General features: G+C 37.5%; 1 protein-coding gene across 1 annotated transcript in view; it reads right to left on the bottom strand.

The window, feature by feature from the left end:
* The window catches only part of LOC108674281 (girdin), a 123,961-nt gene that overhangs the window by 95,447 nt on the left and 9,210 nt on the right, over window positions 1-19,304 (bottom strand). Inside the window, exon 3 of the mRNA XM_047881685.1 lies at window positions 6,636-6,747. Coding sequence (XP_047737641.1) covers window positions 6,636-6,747 — 112 coding nt within the window. The remainder of the gene's footprint in view (window positions 1-6,635; window positions 6,748-19,304) is intronic.

A 19,304-nucleotide genomic window follows, 5' to 3' on the forward strand; every position in this document is an offset into this window, starting at 1 on the left:
GTAACTCCAGAGGATTATGAACACTAATCAAAGAAACTCAAATGAAAAGATTCATTTAAAACACTTTTTAGATAGCTATCTCTAAAACTTATTGGTATGAATAATAAACGTAAGTCGTCATCCGAGTCTTCAACTAAATTTTCATCGTTTAACCATACTACTGAACGGTGACTAGTTAATTCGTCGCACAAATTAGTGCAACAACAGGAGGGCGACTAGTTAATTTCAGTTCACTTTAACCTTCCTAGAAGTTCCGTGTCTTCTGAAAATATCTGGTTTAAAGAAATTATTATTCTTTTCAAATTGAGAACGTGAATACTAACGACGCTTCGGGTGCTTCAACTCGTACTTCTATAGTCTCTTGTTTCATTCTCATGCTCAATACTTCTTGAAGTTTAATCAATTTCTTTTCTCCAAGCCTTGCCATACCAGTTCCAAGCTCAGTATTATTAAAACTTGAGGCATTTCAAGAATGAATAGAAAAAAATCCATGGGAAACTTGGACGAAGTGGAAATCGAGCATCGAACTTTAGCGTGCGGGGCTACATCTTCGTGCGCCAAATGCTGCAGCGCGAGTCGTCGATAAGACGCCTGATAAGAACTTCTCTCGCATGAAGAGCCACTTAGAAATGCCGGAGATAAGCTCCCCGGAGGAGCATTTCCTGGATTACCGGTTCCAGAGGACAGCTAAGCTACGGTAATCCAGTCAGATGGCATCAGAGACAATATTTCAAGTTCTGTCCAATTATATTGAACTACTAATGACCGCAAGTTGAAAATTTTTTACCGATTATGTTGAAATCGTTGAAACGTAGTGAAAGTGAAGAATAAAAATTGTCGTTCAACAATATTTTTTTTAATCGCAGGCGGCTCATCAACTTCCGTTCACAGATCACCCCTGTAGCTCTGAGTGTAAGAAACAAATAAGTATTGTTAACGAATAAAAAAACAACAAGGTTATAAGAAGAATTTCTCGTTTTAAACGCGGCGTTTCCTAATACTGAGTATACATTGAGCTGTATAAACATTAATCTTACCAACCAATTTCTTACCATTAATCTTACCAAACATTAATCTTAATCAATTAATCGCGATCATGTGAAGATGACGAGATTATAATATACTTCGGTACAGCATAACTCTCCTTGCTGGACATGACGGAAGCTGACCAAGCAAATCAAGTTGCAACCTGGACGCACGATAATTACTTTTAATTACCGTATAATATAATTAGCAGCATCAAGGACAATTTAGGTGGGGGTATTACAATGAAAATTAAAAACAACTGAAATAACTCACAATGATTTAAATATATTGAAACTTGCAGTTATCATTCAATTCAAAATACTTCATATAAATTGACTAATTTTTTTAGACAAATTTGTAAAATTGACTTTCACAGGGAGAAAAAGTTAAAATCAAAAGTTGTATGAGAGAAAAACGCACTTTATGACTTTCTTACATAAATAATGACAAATTTTACTTATATCAAAGTTGTGCTTTTCAGTTCCGATTAAAATCTTCAAGTGCAGATTAAGAATCCTGTTCGATATTACAAATCTAAAGTAAATAGCCAGGCTTCACAAGTACCATTTCGCTCAAAAATGAATCATTTAAAATTTCCAGCCAAAGCCGATGATTCTTCGAGCGTTACTTCACACGAAGATGAAGAGAGCCAAGTATGCACGACTGGGAAGTTGAGAGCTTTATTATGTTACCAGAAGCCGTGCAGAATATAGGTGCACTTTAATAGAGGCAACAGGAGCGGCGTCATTTGGTGAGCATTTTAACGGTAACGCGGCAAAGAAAAAGATCACATCTTAACAAAGCTCGCACACAAAGAGGTCGTTTACGCAAGAGTGCGAACGATGTAGGCGGAAACTCGAGGTCATGTTTGGTAAGGAGAATTAAATCACCAAGAACAGAAAGCAAGGCACAGAAATCTTGGTTAAATACATAAAAGCAGCACTGGGGTGTACACAATGAAAGGCGCAGTGGAAATATATTCTGCATCCCAGTTAATTTAAATATGTATATACAAAAGCGTGAGAACTCAGAAGTCCAGTTTAGGGCTCTAAATGAAAAAAAAAACTCACCGAACTAGAGGATTGCCGCAAAAATTTGGAACCGTATCTGTAATCGGAGAGCTTCATTTCGAACCACTTATACCTTGCATGAAGCTCAAGGTTGAAAATCTTCTAAATCGTAATCTTAGGTTATCTTCGAAGCTGATCGCACTGATTACAGCAAAGGCCATGAAGAAACGAAAACGATTCAAGTTCGCGCAACATTAATGCAATTATATGTTTAAAAAACATGTAGAAGAGAATTTATTGATACAAACAACAAGTCGAAACATTAAACTTTCGGCCATGAAAACATTTTCTCGAAATTACCGCCATCTGTTTCATACTTTAGGCTCAACTCCCCCAAGGTTTCTCGGGACGTAACTAAGAACAGTAGGACTCCACCCATTGATGCAATTTACGTCTCAAAAGACCCAATGAGAGAACAAATTTAACATGCCCTATGAAATTTAAGGAGAAATATAACCCGTGTTTAAATTTTATTTATTCTTGCGCTGTACTTGAAATTCTCATAATAAGGGTATAGCTAGAGTGTGTCAAATCGCCGAAAAAGAAATGTTTGTGACAGCGCGATTTGAGTTGCACAATAGGCTCGAAAAACTAGGCATTTTGCGATTCCAAGTTCAGAGGTTGGCAGTTTATAGATGGTGCTTTAGCTCTGGTCCAAATGCCATCAGCAAAGGCGAACCAACTACAGCATGAGTGCAGCTGAGAAATTCACAGAGACGGCCATCTCAAACCTCAAGAAGTTTTAAGGTTAATTGAGGCTAATTAATTCTCAAGTGATTGGTAAGGTTTTAATGACATCGATCATTTTGATGACACTATAGTCGATGATCGAGCGTACCTATATGAAAATTGTTAATTCCTTCAATTTCAAGTTCATTGCACCCACCAGCCCTAATGGAAAAATCACTTATTCACATTTATTTTAACAATGATTAGTGAAACAATATAAATTAGAATAAACATGTATGAGCGTACATGAGGATAATAACTATGCACCGATCATCACAGCATAGAAATTTTTCATTGGCACACTTGCATTAAATCCACTCCCATTTCAGCCGCAAATAACAAATGGAAATACAACTGCCTTTGAACTATAAATTTTTCACAATTTACATAGACAGAAAAAATGCTGGACATTTTTATACCCTAATTTTGGCAGCACTAAATAAAATAAAATACAACCGTCTGTGATCCACACTTTATCAACAACTTCAATGAGCAGAAAAATGTGATGGACATTTTTCCTACCCCATTTGAACAACAGAATAATGAATTGAAATACAACTGGCTCTGTCCCACACCTTATTGGCGCTTCATATGAACGGAAAGTTGGCATTGTTTCCTCCCTGGTCTAACACAGCCTCAAGTGTGACTCGGTGCCGCGGAACCGGACGCGTCTCACAACAAGCCATTGTTATAGGCCGTCATTTTCCACACGTAAGAGAGACCAGCGACCCTCACTGTCGCGCTGATGGATTTCAAGAGGAGAAAATACGAGTGCGCCTCAAGACAAATAGGAGACAAATGGCGTGAATGGTTACATTTCAAACTAAAGTGGGTATTTGTTGTTCCAGAAATACCAGCGTCAGTAATTCTCATCAAATACCAATGATTAAATATCCATGAATATAGCTTTTACATATTATTAAGATACACATAATCTGAATAATTTCCGATTATGTTATCGTCAATTATTTTCAGTCGTCAACGACCGAAAAAATTATTTAATCTTAATAAAAAAATTTAGAAAAGTATTATTTAATTTCATGAGTACAAAACGTAAAAACATAAATACATCTGTAACAATCAAGAATATATGATTATTGTTATTACAGTGCATTAAGCGAACTAGAATAACCATAAAAGTGTATTTCGATCCAAGTCTTGGGTCATGAAGTCAATAATCGAGTGATCATCATACATAATGATTGTAACCGTGAGGATGATGATGTTGACCGTGTAAGCGTCAAGTAAAATTATCGTCATTATATTATTATTATTATAATCATCATCATATTATACACATCATCATTATCATATGAAATATCGTCGAGACAATAACAAAGTAAGCAACATAAAAAATAGCATTTGACTAGTAATGCAAACTGCTGGACGCCTAAAGCGTTTCTTAATCATTTTTGCATTCCGTAATGCACCCACATCTCTGAACAAAGAACTATCGAACTCGTTATTCGACCAAGTGCAAGATAAACGATCATCGTTCGAACAAGTCACTCAATCCACATTTTAACGGAAACTTTTCACTATCAGCGAAGGTCTTAAAACTTTTCTAGTGGCGGTAACGATCAAAAATCTTTTTGAAACGCCGCGTGAAGGCTGATGGAATACAATCCGCTGAAAACCTCCGTTTAAATGGGCGATTTGGGCCAGTAAGTTCGAATGAGCTCCATGGTCATGTGCATTACTTGCCAGCTAGTGGGACAAAACTCCGGCCATTATAGTGGGTGCGCCTAAGTTTTTCGCTGTAAAAGATAAAAGTTTGGCTCGTAAATTGGCATGACTAGAAAGTAAGGCACTTCTAAAACGCCCGTTAAACGACACCTTGCATCAGCTAAGCAGACGCTCGTGCCTCATTATAGAGCGACATGTCGGCAAAACGAGACAAAATTCAACACAAAGTGAAGCTTGTAGCATGATTTTGGTCCACATTTCTTGGTTTTCCTCAAAATCATTCAAGTAACCAACATAATGATGAACTGATTATATTGTGTTTCTATGTTCAAACTTTATTCATGAACTTTATTAATTTCTCATGAACACACGTTCATGAGAAATGTTAATTCCAAGCATATAAACATTTCAGCGTTCTACCAAGCAGAATTATTCAAACAGTTCTTGGTTATATTATTTTTATTTCATTAGTAGCAAAAAATTATTTTAACAAACCGTTAAGGTTGAGTGGATTGTGCAACTCAAAACAACACAGAGCATACCAACATCTGCAAAACACACGCACCAAAAATTTGTAGCCTTCGCTCATATTGCGTTAAAATGTAGGCAGGCATGCGCATATGTCATTTAAAAGCACCGAATAATAGATGCCATTCTACGTGATCTGAAATTACGCAAAATAGAGAGTGAACATTACGCCGGATACGATCAGGTTTCTTCAGTCAACCCCTCGGTTAGATATTTTTTGCCGATTAAACACAACTGAACAGAAGACGTACATCTTGGCAGAAGAAAAAAGCGCGACGTAAATTTATAAATAAGAAAGAATGTCTCCTTTAGAAAAACGAGCAGAGCGGCAGACTCCGAGGCGACCTGACATGGCAGCGAAAGTTTCAAACATTTCAGCAAGCGACACTTCAACAAATAAATGTGTGAGTAACGTTCTCTTCAGGTGGCAACTATCAATGAAATTAAAATATTCTGAAATTTGACGTCACTATCGAAACCGCGAGTAGCACACAATTAACCACTCTATCGAAGGAAATTAAATTGAAATGCCGCACAACTGCTACAATTCAAACATTTGGCAGTTCTAGGATATCAGCACGGTGAAAAAAGCAGTATTAACAAATAGTGCTAATTTACGAGGTATACTTATTCAACATAAGCACAATTCAATAGCAAGTATTCAATAAAATTCAGTAACACTGTATCTATTCAAATATTCACATTGAAAAATCGCGCTAGTTTAATTGATTTTAATTAAATTTGTAGAAGAAGTTGCTGCAGGACCGGTTCACTTACTCGTCTTGCTGTAACTCGGCAGCCCTGATCAGTAACGTCAACTTTCGCACGCCATGCAGTGTCGCTTTCAAAATGTTAGTATTTTCAGCTAGGTACACAACCAATCACGAACGCTCTCAATAATTATTCAAAAATTTAGATAAGCCAACAATGTGGTTGATGTTCACCGATACGTTTATAATTCACAGTAAAATTCAGTGGAGAAAATGCCTCGCGACTACTTCATCATGAATGTTTTTGAAGTGCCGCGACATGTCTCCATTATGTAGACTTATAGACAATGAAAATTTGCAAAAGCATTCTAGAAGGAAAACTAAATCCACACGTAAAACAATATGCAATAGCAAAACGACTCGCGTATTCATAGGCGCGCAGCGTAAGCGCCCGTCGGGCATTCAGTATACGCATCTACGCAGGCAGCAGTGTACGCGCAGGCATTCAGTGTACGCATCTATGCAGGCTGCAGTGTACGCGCAGACATTCAGTGTACGCATCTATGCAGGCTGCAGTATACGCGCAGACATTCAGTGTACGCACGTACCCAGGCTGCAGTGTACGCGCAGGCATTCAGTATACGCATCTACGCAGGCAGCAGTGTACGCGCAGGCAGCAGTGTACGCACTGCAGTGTACGCGCAGGCATTCAGTGTACGCACCTACGCAGGCTGCAGTGTACGCGCAGGCTGCAGTGTACGCGCAGGCTGCAGTGTACGCGCAGGCTGCAGTCTGCAGTGTACGCGCAGGCTGCAGTGTACGCGAAGGCTGCAGTGTACGCGCAGGCAACAGTGTACACGTAGGCGTTAGGCAGCAGTGTACTCACTTGTGAGAACCTGATGATGTGCTGCAAGACGCGCGACAAGTTGCATAGCCGCGCATGCGCTGTGTCGGGGTGGCGGTTGATGCTGCCAAGGCCTCCGTCTTCTGGCGGGTCTCTGAAATAGAAAATTATAAATCAAAATCAGAAATAAAAATTCAGAAACAATGAGTTTCAATGAGTGAAAGTGTTAAACACAATGAATGAAAACAATAGGTTTCCGATGAACGAATGAAAAAAATAGGTTTCCGAATTTTAGATTATTTCATTGCGATTTTTTTAAAATTGAATTTAGGTTCTAAAAGAAAATATTGAAATTAACTGATTATGATATACCAGGTCACGTTTCATATTAAAAAGAGACAAGATAAATGGTACCTTATAAGTTCTGGACCACGCAGGTAGCAACTCAATAATGTAACTTCTCTTTAAAACCAGGACGTTCACTCAGTTTAACATGAAAAAACGACAATACTGCTGCGGATGAGAAAAATTTATTAACCTATTCACTATTATTACTAATTGTCTATTTGAAATAAAGAAAAATTGGTTCCGTATTTCTACTGCAGAAAACGACAAACGGCGGTTTGTGTTGTAAATAAAGCATGGAATGACAATGAAAAATTTTCACCGGTCAAGGGAATAATCAAGCAATCAGACATGTTATTTCATTGAGAAATCAGTCATGAGCACAGAAACTGCACAGAATTGAATTAATCACTCGCCAAACGTAACTAAACTCATTCAGTATTTTTGCACAGTGCCTTATGAAGCGAAAATTTTTTTTAACTCTATCGGAGTTTTCGAAATTAGCAAATCGGGTAGAGGCATAAATTCAACTTACGTGTATATTGCTTAACAAATATATAAACACTCATAATGCTTGGAATGATACCTAGGAATGATATATATTCGTGGAGAAGATACCTAGAATCTATAACATGGTTATCACACATGATTGACATGAACCTCCACACACAGGATCCTGATTCATTTCGCTCCGATTTGCCAGGTAGTAAAATCAATCTTTTGAGTATGCAAACTTTCACGTTAGAACATGCAAGAATGCACATAGCAAAAATCTGCCTCACTTTGCATTAATTAAGCATGATTACATGCAGTAACAGCAAAATTCGTGGGTTGTTATTATGCTGCAACATGGAAATATTCTTCCTTACTTTGCATTTTTTTTGTCCAGGATGACTTGCATTACCGGTAAACATTCATAGTTATTATCATGCTCAGTGTGTCCCCGATACAAGTCATCGGTAGACCGCCGTGAAACTCAAGAGCACAACTTTCGAACGCTGGGCGTCGCTCAACTCGGTCAGATAAATCACGACAGCGCGCTTTACCGCAACGCGGGAGCGCGAATCGTGCAGCAGTCATCGATATTTGGCGGAGTGATCCGAGTGATCGTGCTGGCGTTACCAATATTTGGCGGAGTGATCCGAGTGATCGTGCTGGCGTTACTGATATTTGGCGCGGTGATCCCAGTGATCGTGCTGGCGTTACCAATATTTGGCGGAGTGATCCGAGTGATCGTGCTGACGTTACCGATATTTGGCGGAGTGATCCGAGTGATCGTGCTGGCGTTACCGATATTTGGCGAGGTGATCCGAGTGATCGTGCTGGCGTTACCGATATTTGGCGGGGTGATCCGAGTGATCGTGCTGGCGTTACTGATATTTATTAACTTGAGAATAAAAACATAATAAAAGATTAATAAAATAATTGAACTTCATTCATCAGCCGAAATGAAATACCGGAGATACGTCAATTAATTAGCCATTGTCACAAAGGGGTATTTTTATGTCAACAGTGAATCTTCCTAATAGACCGGTTATAGCATACCATTGCTAAGAAGATTAAATCTTTTAAATTTGATTAACACGGCATGACCAATTTGATCTCCACCGGCCAAATACCAATCCTCTTTTCGGCGATCATAATTGTTCACAAATTTAATTAGTAATCTGAATTGAAAGGAGACTCGTTCAATCACATGTTCAATCAGGAACCCAATTAAACCCAGGTCGAAATTCATATGTATTTACATTTATCATTTGATATTAACTGCAATTTTTACCGAAGTGATAGTAAAATTGGGTGTTTCTTATGCAATTCAGCCCTTGCTTACGATGCCGCGTGATCCCATGCAAATTTATTAAATTTAAGATATTGATAATAGCAAGATACATTATAGATACGATCTAGAATGGCCCGAATCTAAAATTTTCGGGCTATACTATTCTATATTTCTATTTATCGTGCTGGCTAATACACATACTAAGAAAAACTTTCTATGGCTCTTGATGAAATTCAAGAGAAATTTCATACCATGGTCATGAATGACAGACGATTTTGTACATGGACACAAACCTGTCAAATCATTCTAAACCTCCTCAATGGCGTCTTTTGATTCAAAGGCTCTTCTAAATAGAAATACCTGGTGAAATCCTTAATTGGAACTCATTTCAGTTTAATTACCAGTAAAAATTCAGGTGAAAATTATGCTCCATATTTCATTATTTTTTTAGAAAAAGTTAATACATTTTACGGAATAACTTCATTTTCTGATAAGACGTGAATTCAAATGAATTTGCAGGTATTATCAATTTTCCGTGAGATTTTCAGTAACAGCATTTATTGAACGATTTAAACTGCGACGATCGACCTCTTCACGGCTGATGTATTTTCGCAAAACGATCAATGCTAAATGAAGAACGATCAGTAGATTGATCAGATGATACTCAACGGTCAATTCAGGCACAATAAACAGTAAGTAATTCCAGGAATGTATGATTTGAACGTGACAGACGTACGTTTCCGCGGGAGACGAGAGCATAGCAGGTGTTAGTATCAACGGTTATTGCGAACCGCTTGCATCTGTTGCTCCTCGCAAGAACAACATCAAAGAACAGATAGACTGAAGAACATGAAGCAGCACGACTGCTCCGTTACGGCAAAGTTGCGAAAAAAATTACATGTACTAGTATTTTTTTAACAATAGCGGGTAACATTTGGTAAATAACTTATACCGAAATATATTCATCTTGAAATTTAACCGCAAGAGTATTTATATTTTATGAAGTCCAAAATTGTTACAACAATTATTTCATTCACAATACTGAGGGTTGGGATGAATGATGCGTACATAAATTCAAAACCTCAACATTAAACTCTCTAACGGTCTCACCATCCTTTTTGTTAGCGTATTATTTATTTGGCTGGGAACATAAGATATTTTCACGATTTTTACAGTTTTTTTTATCATGGACGACCTAGCAAATATAAAATTTGTCATTATTATTCCATTCCAGGAAACAGTTCAGTTGACCCAAGATAAGCTTTTCTCAACGCTAAGACTCTTTCCGCTGTTAACAAACTAGTATGGTTAAAAAACATGTGTAACAGTTTGTTCAAATTAAAAAGTTGACTGTGGATGAGGATCGAAAAAAAAACTAATGCAAAATATAATGAAACTCAGTGTGTGATTAATTCATATCGTAACAACATACAATATACTTGAGTTATGCGTACAGAACAGCTTGTTAATGTACTAGATACCGTTTCATCCCAGTCAAAACCAGTACAAATCGATAATCAATGGCGCTCCCATCAATCCGGTTGTTGCTTGGCGGTTGCCAAATTGGAGTCATTAGATAGCGTGACTACCCAACATCAATATTCTATAATGAGCTAGACGAAGAGACGCTAGCTGAGCTGCACCGAAATGCAGTTCACGGTCGGGGACCACTGAAATAACTTATTTGAAGTCATTTAAATATGTCAATTTTCAAAAGTTTAATAAGATATAATACATTATTATTAGTGTCATCGATTGGCCGATGCATGCTCGTAAATCTTCAGTTCATCTCTATTCCTGCTTGCCAACAACAAACGCCAGTTCCAGAAGTGACAAAACTTTCGACTCGAAATTAAAAAGTAACAAATTTTATTACAAACATCCATGGACCTTGCGAGACAAGACGCCGGCCACCCAAATCAAAGGCACATAAGTCATGATGAGTCAATGGACTCTGAATCAAGACTTTGCAAACCTGTCCCAGTTAATAAGCGATTTCCTGTCACAAGGTAATGCAGACCGAGGTTCCAGCGTCTCGAAATTGCCAGCGGTCGTCGACTTAATCGCACCAGGCAAACGAGCAGCCTGAGACATGAGGCGCTATCGTGTTTAGCCTTCACAGAACGGTGGAGAAATTCAGGGACGGTCGTAGTGTTGAATGTTGATCAGAAACAATCGGGTATTGTTGAATGTTGATCGGGGACGGTCGTAATGTTGAATGTTGATCGGGGATGGTCGTAATGTTGAATGTTGATCAGGGGCGGTCGTAATGTTGAATGTTGCTCAGAATCGACCGTAATGTTTCTCTGTTTAAAATATTATACGTATGATATAATTTTACGATTGCGAGTCTGAGAAGAATACTGAGAAGAATACTGAGAAGAATTTGTTGTGGGGGTCAAACAAGATTAATAAAGCAAATATTTTTCAGTAAAAATAGACACTTCAGTGCATTTACTTTAGGAAAATGACACATTCAAACATCAAAAGACAAATCTTTTCAAGTGGCTTCCATTTTCCAAGTTAAAATGAATCGCTTCTAGTGGATGACGCGTGACATGAGCAGCAAAGATGTAACAAGGAGACGCCCATCGCTGCTTCGCTATGTAGCAAAACAAGACCTTCGTACCACCGGTCCATTTATACATGCATTAGCAACAAAGAACTAGATTCGTGGAATTTGTGCCGTACCAGTAAGCCACATAGTCAGAGAAACGACTTTTCGGAGCGAATTTTTCAAGCTTAACGCTAAGACTTTATTTCTAGATATTAGTATTCGGTTAAAACCGCCTTAGAATCAGCGCCGATTAAAACCTTGGTTTAAACTTCCCTTGAAATGGCAAGTTCCTAGCAAGGCTAATTATTATATTCAGGGTCATCGATGAATAACATCCTGACGCGCTGGTAAAGTAGGTAACGGTGAAGCATCCGAAACCGTGAGTGAAAAAACTATCACAAGGCCATCACCATTCACGGACACTGTTTCTTGCTTACCAGCGATTATAATTATCAGTATACTGTAGACGTAAATTAAGCTGCTCATCGTATCGTTGCAAAGCCATATGGTTATGGATTAGTAATCATTTTTTAAAACCCACAAACAATTGAACTCAACTCAAGAGGCAGTTGAGCGCAGAATAAAATTTGCTTGCGTTTAATGAAATGAATAAATATCAGCTCCAATAAACATTATTTATATGTTTCATGTTAAATACTGGCAAAGGTTTTAATGGCGAGCCTATAGCATAAACATTAGGCAACTCGAAGAATCCAAATGAGAAAATATACCAAAACAAGGCCAAAAGTCGTAATTTATGACTCGACACAATGTGATGGAAACACATGAATTTTCTTGGAAGATACGCCGAGTTCAGAGAATTTCAATTCGATGTTCAGATATCCACCCGAGAATTTAAGTAGAGTAAATATATTTCTTTATATGCATTTCCGTGTCCCTAGAAGTAGTATAATACCTCGCAGCAATAGCTAACGATCGAATCACCCCTCCTTGCTATGGTTAATTGCAGGTTTTTCATTTAGAAAATGACAAACAATCCTTGGACAAACTCTGGATACGAGGGAAAAATTGTGTGGATTGGAATTGTAGGTGCTACTATATGACCGTGATGAGATTTTAAGATTAAATTTCGCTTACAAGATTTGTAGCAGACAGACAGACAGACAGACAAACAAGAAGTGAAGTTAAAGAGAAGTGTTGTAAAAAGTATGAACTAACGACATCTTGTAAAATATCGGAAAGATTCAAGTCAAATTTTACAGCAGGAATTCAAAATATCATTTTTTTCATTACTGTTTAATGAGTGCAAATAATTATAGCAGTAACTTGTGATATCAGGCTTAATATTGTTCCAATTGATGTAAATATCCACAGCAGGAATAATTGCTACAATTAATGAAATTCAGTGCGATATCGCATTCACGACAGATCATTTTGATTCAGCTTCACGACAGCTGAATTTTGCTACTTCTGTCAATTATTCGTGCTGTCGATATTTACTGCAATTGTAACAATATCAAACCTGATCTATGTTAAACCAATATCGGGTTTGAAATAGATCAGGTTTGATGTTGTCACAATTGGAATAAATATCGACAGCACGAATAATTAACAGAAGTACGTAGCAAATTTCAGCGTGACATCACATTCATTTAATCGTAGAAAATTCAGTCCCGTGTCCCAGGCGCAGCTTCGTCGCACGATTAAGGATCCTACACGCACGGATGCTCTCCAGCAGTGAAATTCTGTGACGCTTCGACGATCCTCGCGAGATGATCAACGCACGCGCCAGCAATCGACAAGCTGGTGACAACCTCCGGACACACGGAGGAAACTTTCCAAACTATTTTACGGGGATTACGAGTGCAAACAAAAGAAGAGGAAGCTTCTCTGTGGCTACAACGTGACGGGTAGTCGGGGAAACTTACGACAGTGATATACATCAGTTCGATGAACCTCCTCAGCACTGAGCGTAACCGACGCAGTTCAATAAATATTAAATTGCATAAACTGAAGAATGATACATAAATTGAGTATTTTATCGGTTACCAAGTGAGAACGGGCAGTTACAGTATTTATTTTCAAGAACTTTACGAAGATTAATTAGAAATTCTTAGAGCTGCTAAAAAATAAATACTATTTATAATGATGGTGGTTTGACCGAGGTACATTGGAACATAATTTGAAACAAGAAACTGTTTCAAATTTGAAACAAGAAACTGTCGCTAGAAAACATAGAATATATGTAACAACCGACTGAATATATGTAACAACCGACATAATTTGAAACAAGAAACTGTCGCTAGAAAACAATGATACTTTTTTAAGCACGAAAACTCGCTTCAATCAGAATAACAGCAATGTTTATCCACAAAAAAAAAATAACTCATAGCCGCCAGATGCACAGAGACGTTAAAAAGTATTCTGTTCAAACATTAAGTTCCAATTTAATGACTTAAATAAATTAAATAAATTGAAGATCGATACAATCCGCAGATGCAGTATTTCATATGCGAGGCTCAAGTCGTCAGCTCACCAACGACATGTAGACAATTGAATTTGTTTTAACGGCTATATAAAAGTTTCCTGAGTTGGTAAAGGTAATAATTCCGGGAAAATTAATATGTAAACCCCGATGAAGTCAAAAGATTTTTATCAATTTATCGTTCGAGTATCTAAAACAAAACGAAGTTTTGTTACTTAAAATTGAGAACGCACACGGCTGAGACATGCGAAAGAACGATCACATCTGAATATATGTAACAACCATTGAAGCTCCTAATTTTTCTCCGGAACCCTAAATATTTTATGATAAATGATAGTTTAAATTGGTTTTGTCAGTAATAGCAATAATAAACGTGAACACCACAATTTAATTGATACAATAATGAAGAAATGAACTAGAATATCGTGAGCTTCATGATAATTTTAACCAGAAATCGATCTCTCATTCGCGACTAGAACACCGCGGCTTCAGACACAGACTTGGAGGTCAGGCTTTAGCCCATCCATCATATAGTGAGACGGCGGTAAGATGACGCAAAGCGGGAGTAGAGAAACAGGGCGAGATTGAAGGGAAGGAACGAAGGACAGCGAGAGAAATATATATATAAACAGACGCACGCCGGCAAGCCTGAGTGTTGTAGCCTTAGGCAATTTTGTTCAGCCGCCAAGACATACGAGGCAGCTAAGAGTTGCTGTGTTCCCACGCTTAACACGCGCGTCCATGTTGCGCCGCCACGGCTTGTATAGCGAACTCGATGTACGAGGAATGTAGAGCGTGCGAGCGCAAACTTCACTCGGTGAGAAATGTTTGAAATTATGTAAATTTTAGCACAACACTTAATCCCTAGGAAGTAGTGAAAAATTTCATGTAATTTTATCGCATCACGAGGTGTTTAATAATCTAAATACCGACGCCTTACTTATTTACACAGATTTAAGATTGAGGCAAAACGGCAGTGGATAAATACGTATTGACGACAGAAGAGGCTAAAGCGAAGAGATGTTCTGACTCTTACAAAACAAATGGCGTAAATAACATTCCATTTGATCACGAAAAACCAATCAAATTTTATTAAATAGGAACGTACACAATATTAGATGGCCACATATGCAATTAATTGCTCCGATTTAAGATTACCTAATGCATAGACGCATGATATACTAGCTTATATATTTAACCTGCGTTATGCTTGAAGAGGCTAAAACGAAGAGATGTTCTGACTCTTACAAAACAAATGGCGTAAATAACATTCCATTTGATCACGAAAAACCAATCAAATTTTATTAAATAGGAACGTACACAATATTAGATGGCCACATATGCAATTAATTGTTCCAATTTAAGATAACCTAATGCATAGACGCATGATATACTAGCTTATATATTTAACCTGCGTTATGCTTGACGAGAATTTTTATGATCGAAACACTGAAGCACTAAGAAAAATTTGTGTTCATTGAAACTCGATATTATTATCGTATAAATTAAAACTTTAGCAGATATTCAGAGATATAACGAAAGAAACAGCCTTTACAGGAACCAAAATCGTTTCGTTAAAAGTGTCTAAAAGTTAAAAGAAACAAATTTATGCTAAGGGCTTCGCCGTTTCGAACAATCGATTGTTTGAAACTTTTTTACAATAAATAGTTACCCACTCCGTTCATTAAACTGTTTAAATCAAATCACAAACTTAATTGCTTAATTCAAGTGAGCCAAAGAATTGAATGCATAACACGTATTCAAATTTATAGCCATTAGCCAAGTATTAGTTTCATCGCCAAAGCAGCGTATTTCGTAAATTACAAGCAAGTCTTATAATAGAAGAATTATAAAACGCGTACACTTTCAACGAGGGTAGCAAAGCGGATGCCGGAACTGGTAACGACTTTTCCGGAAACGCACGGATCGATCTCCGGCGCTGAGTCAGGCTCGGACGGACGGACCGTCAAGCTGTTGCGCTAGGGGCGTCGCCCCATACGATCAATACGACAGCCTCTGCTGGACGCCGAAACTGATCACGTAGCGACGCCATTCTTTTATAGGGCGTTTCGAGAGTACCGTATTGAAAAGCTCGGCAAATTTTATGAGAATAACGAAAGAACTTTGTGGTTTTATGTACATTTTAGAGCAGATGAGAGACTTATCATGTAGAAAAAGGCAGTAAAAATTGAATGTACGCTACAGCTACATGCAGCATAAAATTTTGCTTTACGTTGCTAAGAAGGCCCAAGTATAATTGTCCGGTCATTTATTTCCTTCTCAGTTATAAGAAACGCGATGAAATACGATAGTACTGTATTTACTTTACATATAGCTTACGATGCTAACTGGCTTCTAATCAACAAAATTGGAAGCACCTTGCAGTAAAGTACGAAAGAAAAGACTCGAACTCGACCGTGGAATTACAAGCTCAAGTTTTCCTTGCAATGAATAATCTACAGTAATTCGAAGATTTAAAAGAGTAAAAGTGCGAAATTTATTTCTCGCTGATGTGAACTTGCGAAGGCCCAGACACAACGATTTCAAAAATACTTTCTTAATTGTTGAGTTGTATCTTTCAAAAATCTCGGCATTTTTTCCTAAAATCTCTTAAATCTCCAAAAATCTCCATGGTGAACAACATCGGTCTCTATGAACTGTTGTGCACTCCTGATCTTCACTCCTGCACTCCTGATCTTCACTCCTGCATCCCTGATCTTCACTCCTGCACTACTGATCTTCACTCATGCACTACTGATCTTCACTCCTGCACTCCTGATCTTCACTCCTGCACTACTGATCTTCACTCATGCACCCCTGATCTTCACTCCTGCACCCCTGATCTTCACTCATGCAGTCCTGATCTTCACTCCTGCACCCCTGATCTTCACTCCTGCACTCTTGATCTTCACTCCTGCACTCCTGATCTTCACTCATGCAGTCCTGATCCTGTCTCTTATACACATCTAGATGTGTATAAGAGACAGCTCATAATGCTTGGAATGATACCTAGGAATGATATATATTCNCCGGTGAAAAGTTCTTGATTGTTACCAGCAAATTGCTACGGGACGAGTTACTGTAGCAGAAACTTGCTCTTGATGAGCTCAGACCTATTGTTAAAAGAATCACCGTAAATCACAATCCCCTGTATTAGCGTCACGCAAAATGGCACTCATTCTTAAATTAGACTGTATGGCTTGGTTAAGTCTTAAGACCGTGAAAGGTGCACATGGATGAGCGCATGAATATAATAGGTCCAACACGCGACAATATGAAGACAATTAACTATACTGGATAAAATAAGCAAGGTTTGTAAGCTGTTTCGTGACACAGCAACTGAAAGCCAACATTTATATACATATAGAACTTTGAAAAGTTTTATATTTAAAATATCTAGTGATTATAACCTCTTAAAAGGAGAATTGAAATACAGTACATCTATATAATAAAAATGAATCTATTTAATTAGATTGCATGACCATTAATCCAATACCATTATTTAAAAAATACGGTTTCTGCGCAACTATCCCAATCAAACATTTCCGTTTCTCATCTTCGAACTGTCTTAATGGAAGCTGAATACGAGTACAACTTGTCTACTAGTACAATAAAAATTATAGAATTCAAAGGGATATACCATGAATTATTTCATAATTTTCATGGATCAAGATTAGCCAATATATTATAGAAAAATACAATTATGGCATGCAGTTCGAGGCAAACGGCACCATTAACCACCATCTGTGCAATCACAGATAAATGCAATGCTGGTATAAATAGGTTGATGTATAAATCAGGTTTAAGTATATAGGTATATATATAAGTAGTTATAAGTATCTCCTGTATTAATCTAGTAAATCGTCGACATAATACGCAGCCTTCACATAAAAGCGGTTATGGAAAGCACAAGACAATAGCGGCATGCTTCTCACTGGCGCCGTGGAAATGACGAAACTCGTGATATGCGACTGATAAAGTATGAGAAATCTAGGTCATTGTTACGAAATAGGTGAATAATATGAAGCTTTATTTGGCACGATTCAGGGTAATCATTACTGAAATTATATTAATTTTATATTTGAAATTTCACTATTTAATTTCATCGATATCTAGGTTATTGTAAATTTTGATTACAATAACCTACAATTACAATAGTATGAAACTAATTAACTATCTTTACACAATGCTTGGCAAGATACGGGCTAGAAATTGCTATAATAACAGTAACTAATAATATACCTAACTAATTATTATAACATCTCTAATCGGATTGCATGTCGTATACGTACTGAATTTAACGTTATTCGTTCACCCAGTTGAAAAATTACCTCGTAATTTTTCACTAACAAACTTCATTCTTGGTCGCCTATTCCTCCCGAAGGTCGTTGTACGTCACTAAAAGAGCACCGCACTCTGGTGACGAGAAACTGTCGAGTCAGCGACGTTAACGGAGCAGGCGATCCAAATCCGCCCTTCGCTCAAGACGGTCTGACGAGTGCAAATCAGCTGCACTGGCGTCACACCTTCAGAATTTTGCGAGCAACAGAATGATATGTATTGAAGATATGTTTCAAATAATAGCTCAAGCATCTGAGCAAATTATTCAAATTTTGTATCGAGTCAAATTTTACGCCTATAATTGCACAAATTCAAATTATAAATAATCACGCGATTGTCAAAACAGTAAAAAACGTTTAATTCCTATAGCACAGATGCTGTTTAATGAAACTTTGACGACACCCAGCGTCATTAATATACTATGGAGCGAAATAAAGTATAATTTTATTTTGTGAGCTGCCACTACGTACATCATTAGCTGCGTCAGCTAATAGTTAATGCTGCACTGATTGCGCTGTCAGTGGTTGACAGCTCACGTCAGGCATGGTGACAGCACCGCAACGACCGTGACACGGTCGCTATCAACGCGACAGCAATGTCAGGAGCAACCTAAAAATTGGCAACACGCGTAGAAAAAAAACGACATTCCCCTTCAAACCTAAAACTTAATTTACAATGTAAACTTAAAATGTATTCTACTAGCAGTAACTTCCGTAACTCGTTCATATGAATATTGCTACTTATAAAATAGGGGATTTATGCTTATTAATATAGTACGGATAACGAAACAAATATTTAAATGCTATATCACTTCACACGCACGTCGGTGAAACTATCATGCCCATTGACAAACGATTAGTGAAACGATTAGCATGTTCAAGAATATATTGAATTCATCCAGCATCACATTAGTGGAAATTAAAGTATAAAAACTATAAAATAAAGTAATATATTGATAAAGTAAATTTAAAAATGTTTACGTATAAATATGAGGCATCACACAACTGTGTACTTGGTAGAATAATTAATCTCTTAAATGTTAATTTAATTTATCTGATTCCTATGCAAAATTGATTGAGTGCACAAAAGTCACAGTAAGTAAACTACGTAAAGCCTAGAAGAAAATTGGATGCTGGTTTAGTGGCTTTGTCGCCATTCGTATTATCATACAATGCCAGCGCAAGCACTAAGAAACTCATCATTAATTAAATTAGACAAGAATAGCACAAATTATCCGTGTGA

The sequence above is a fragment of the Hyalella azteca genome, unplaced genomic scaffold (genome assembly GCF_000764305.2).
Source record: "Hyalella azteca isolate HAZT.00-mixed unplaced genomic scaffold, Hazt_2.0.2 contig8593, whole genome shotgun sequence".
Classification (NCBI taxonomy): Eukaryota; Metazoa; Arthropoda; class Malacostraca; order Amphipoda; family Hyalellidae; genus Hyalella; species Hyalella azteca.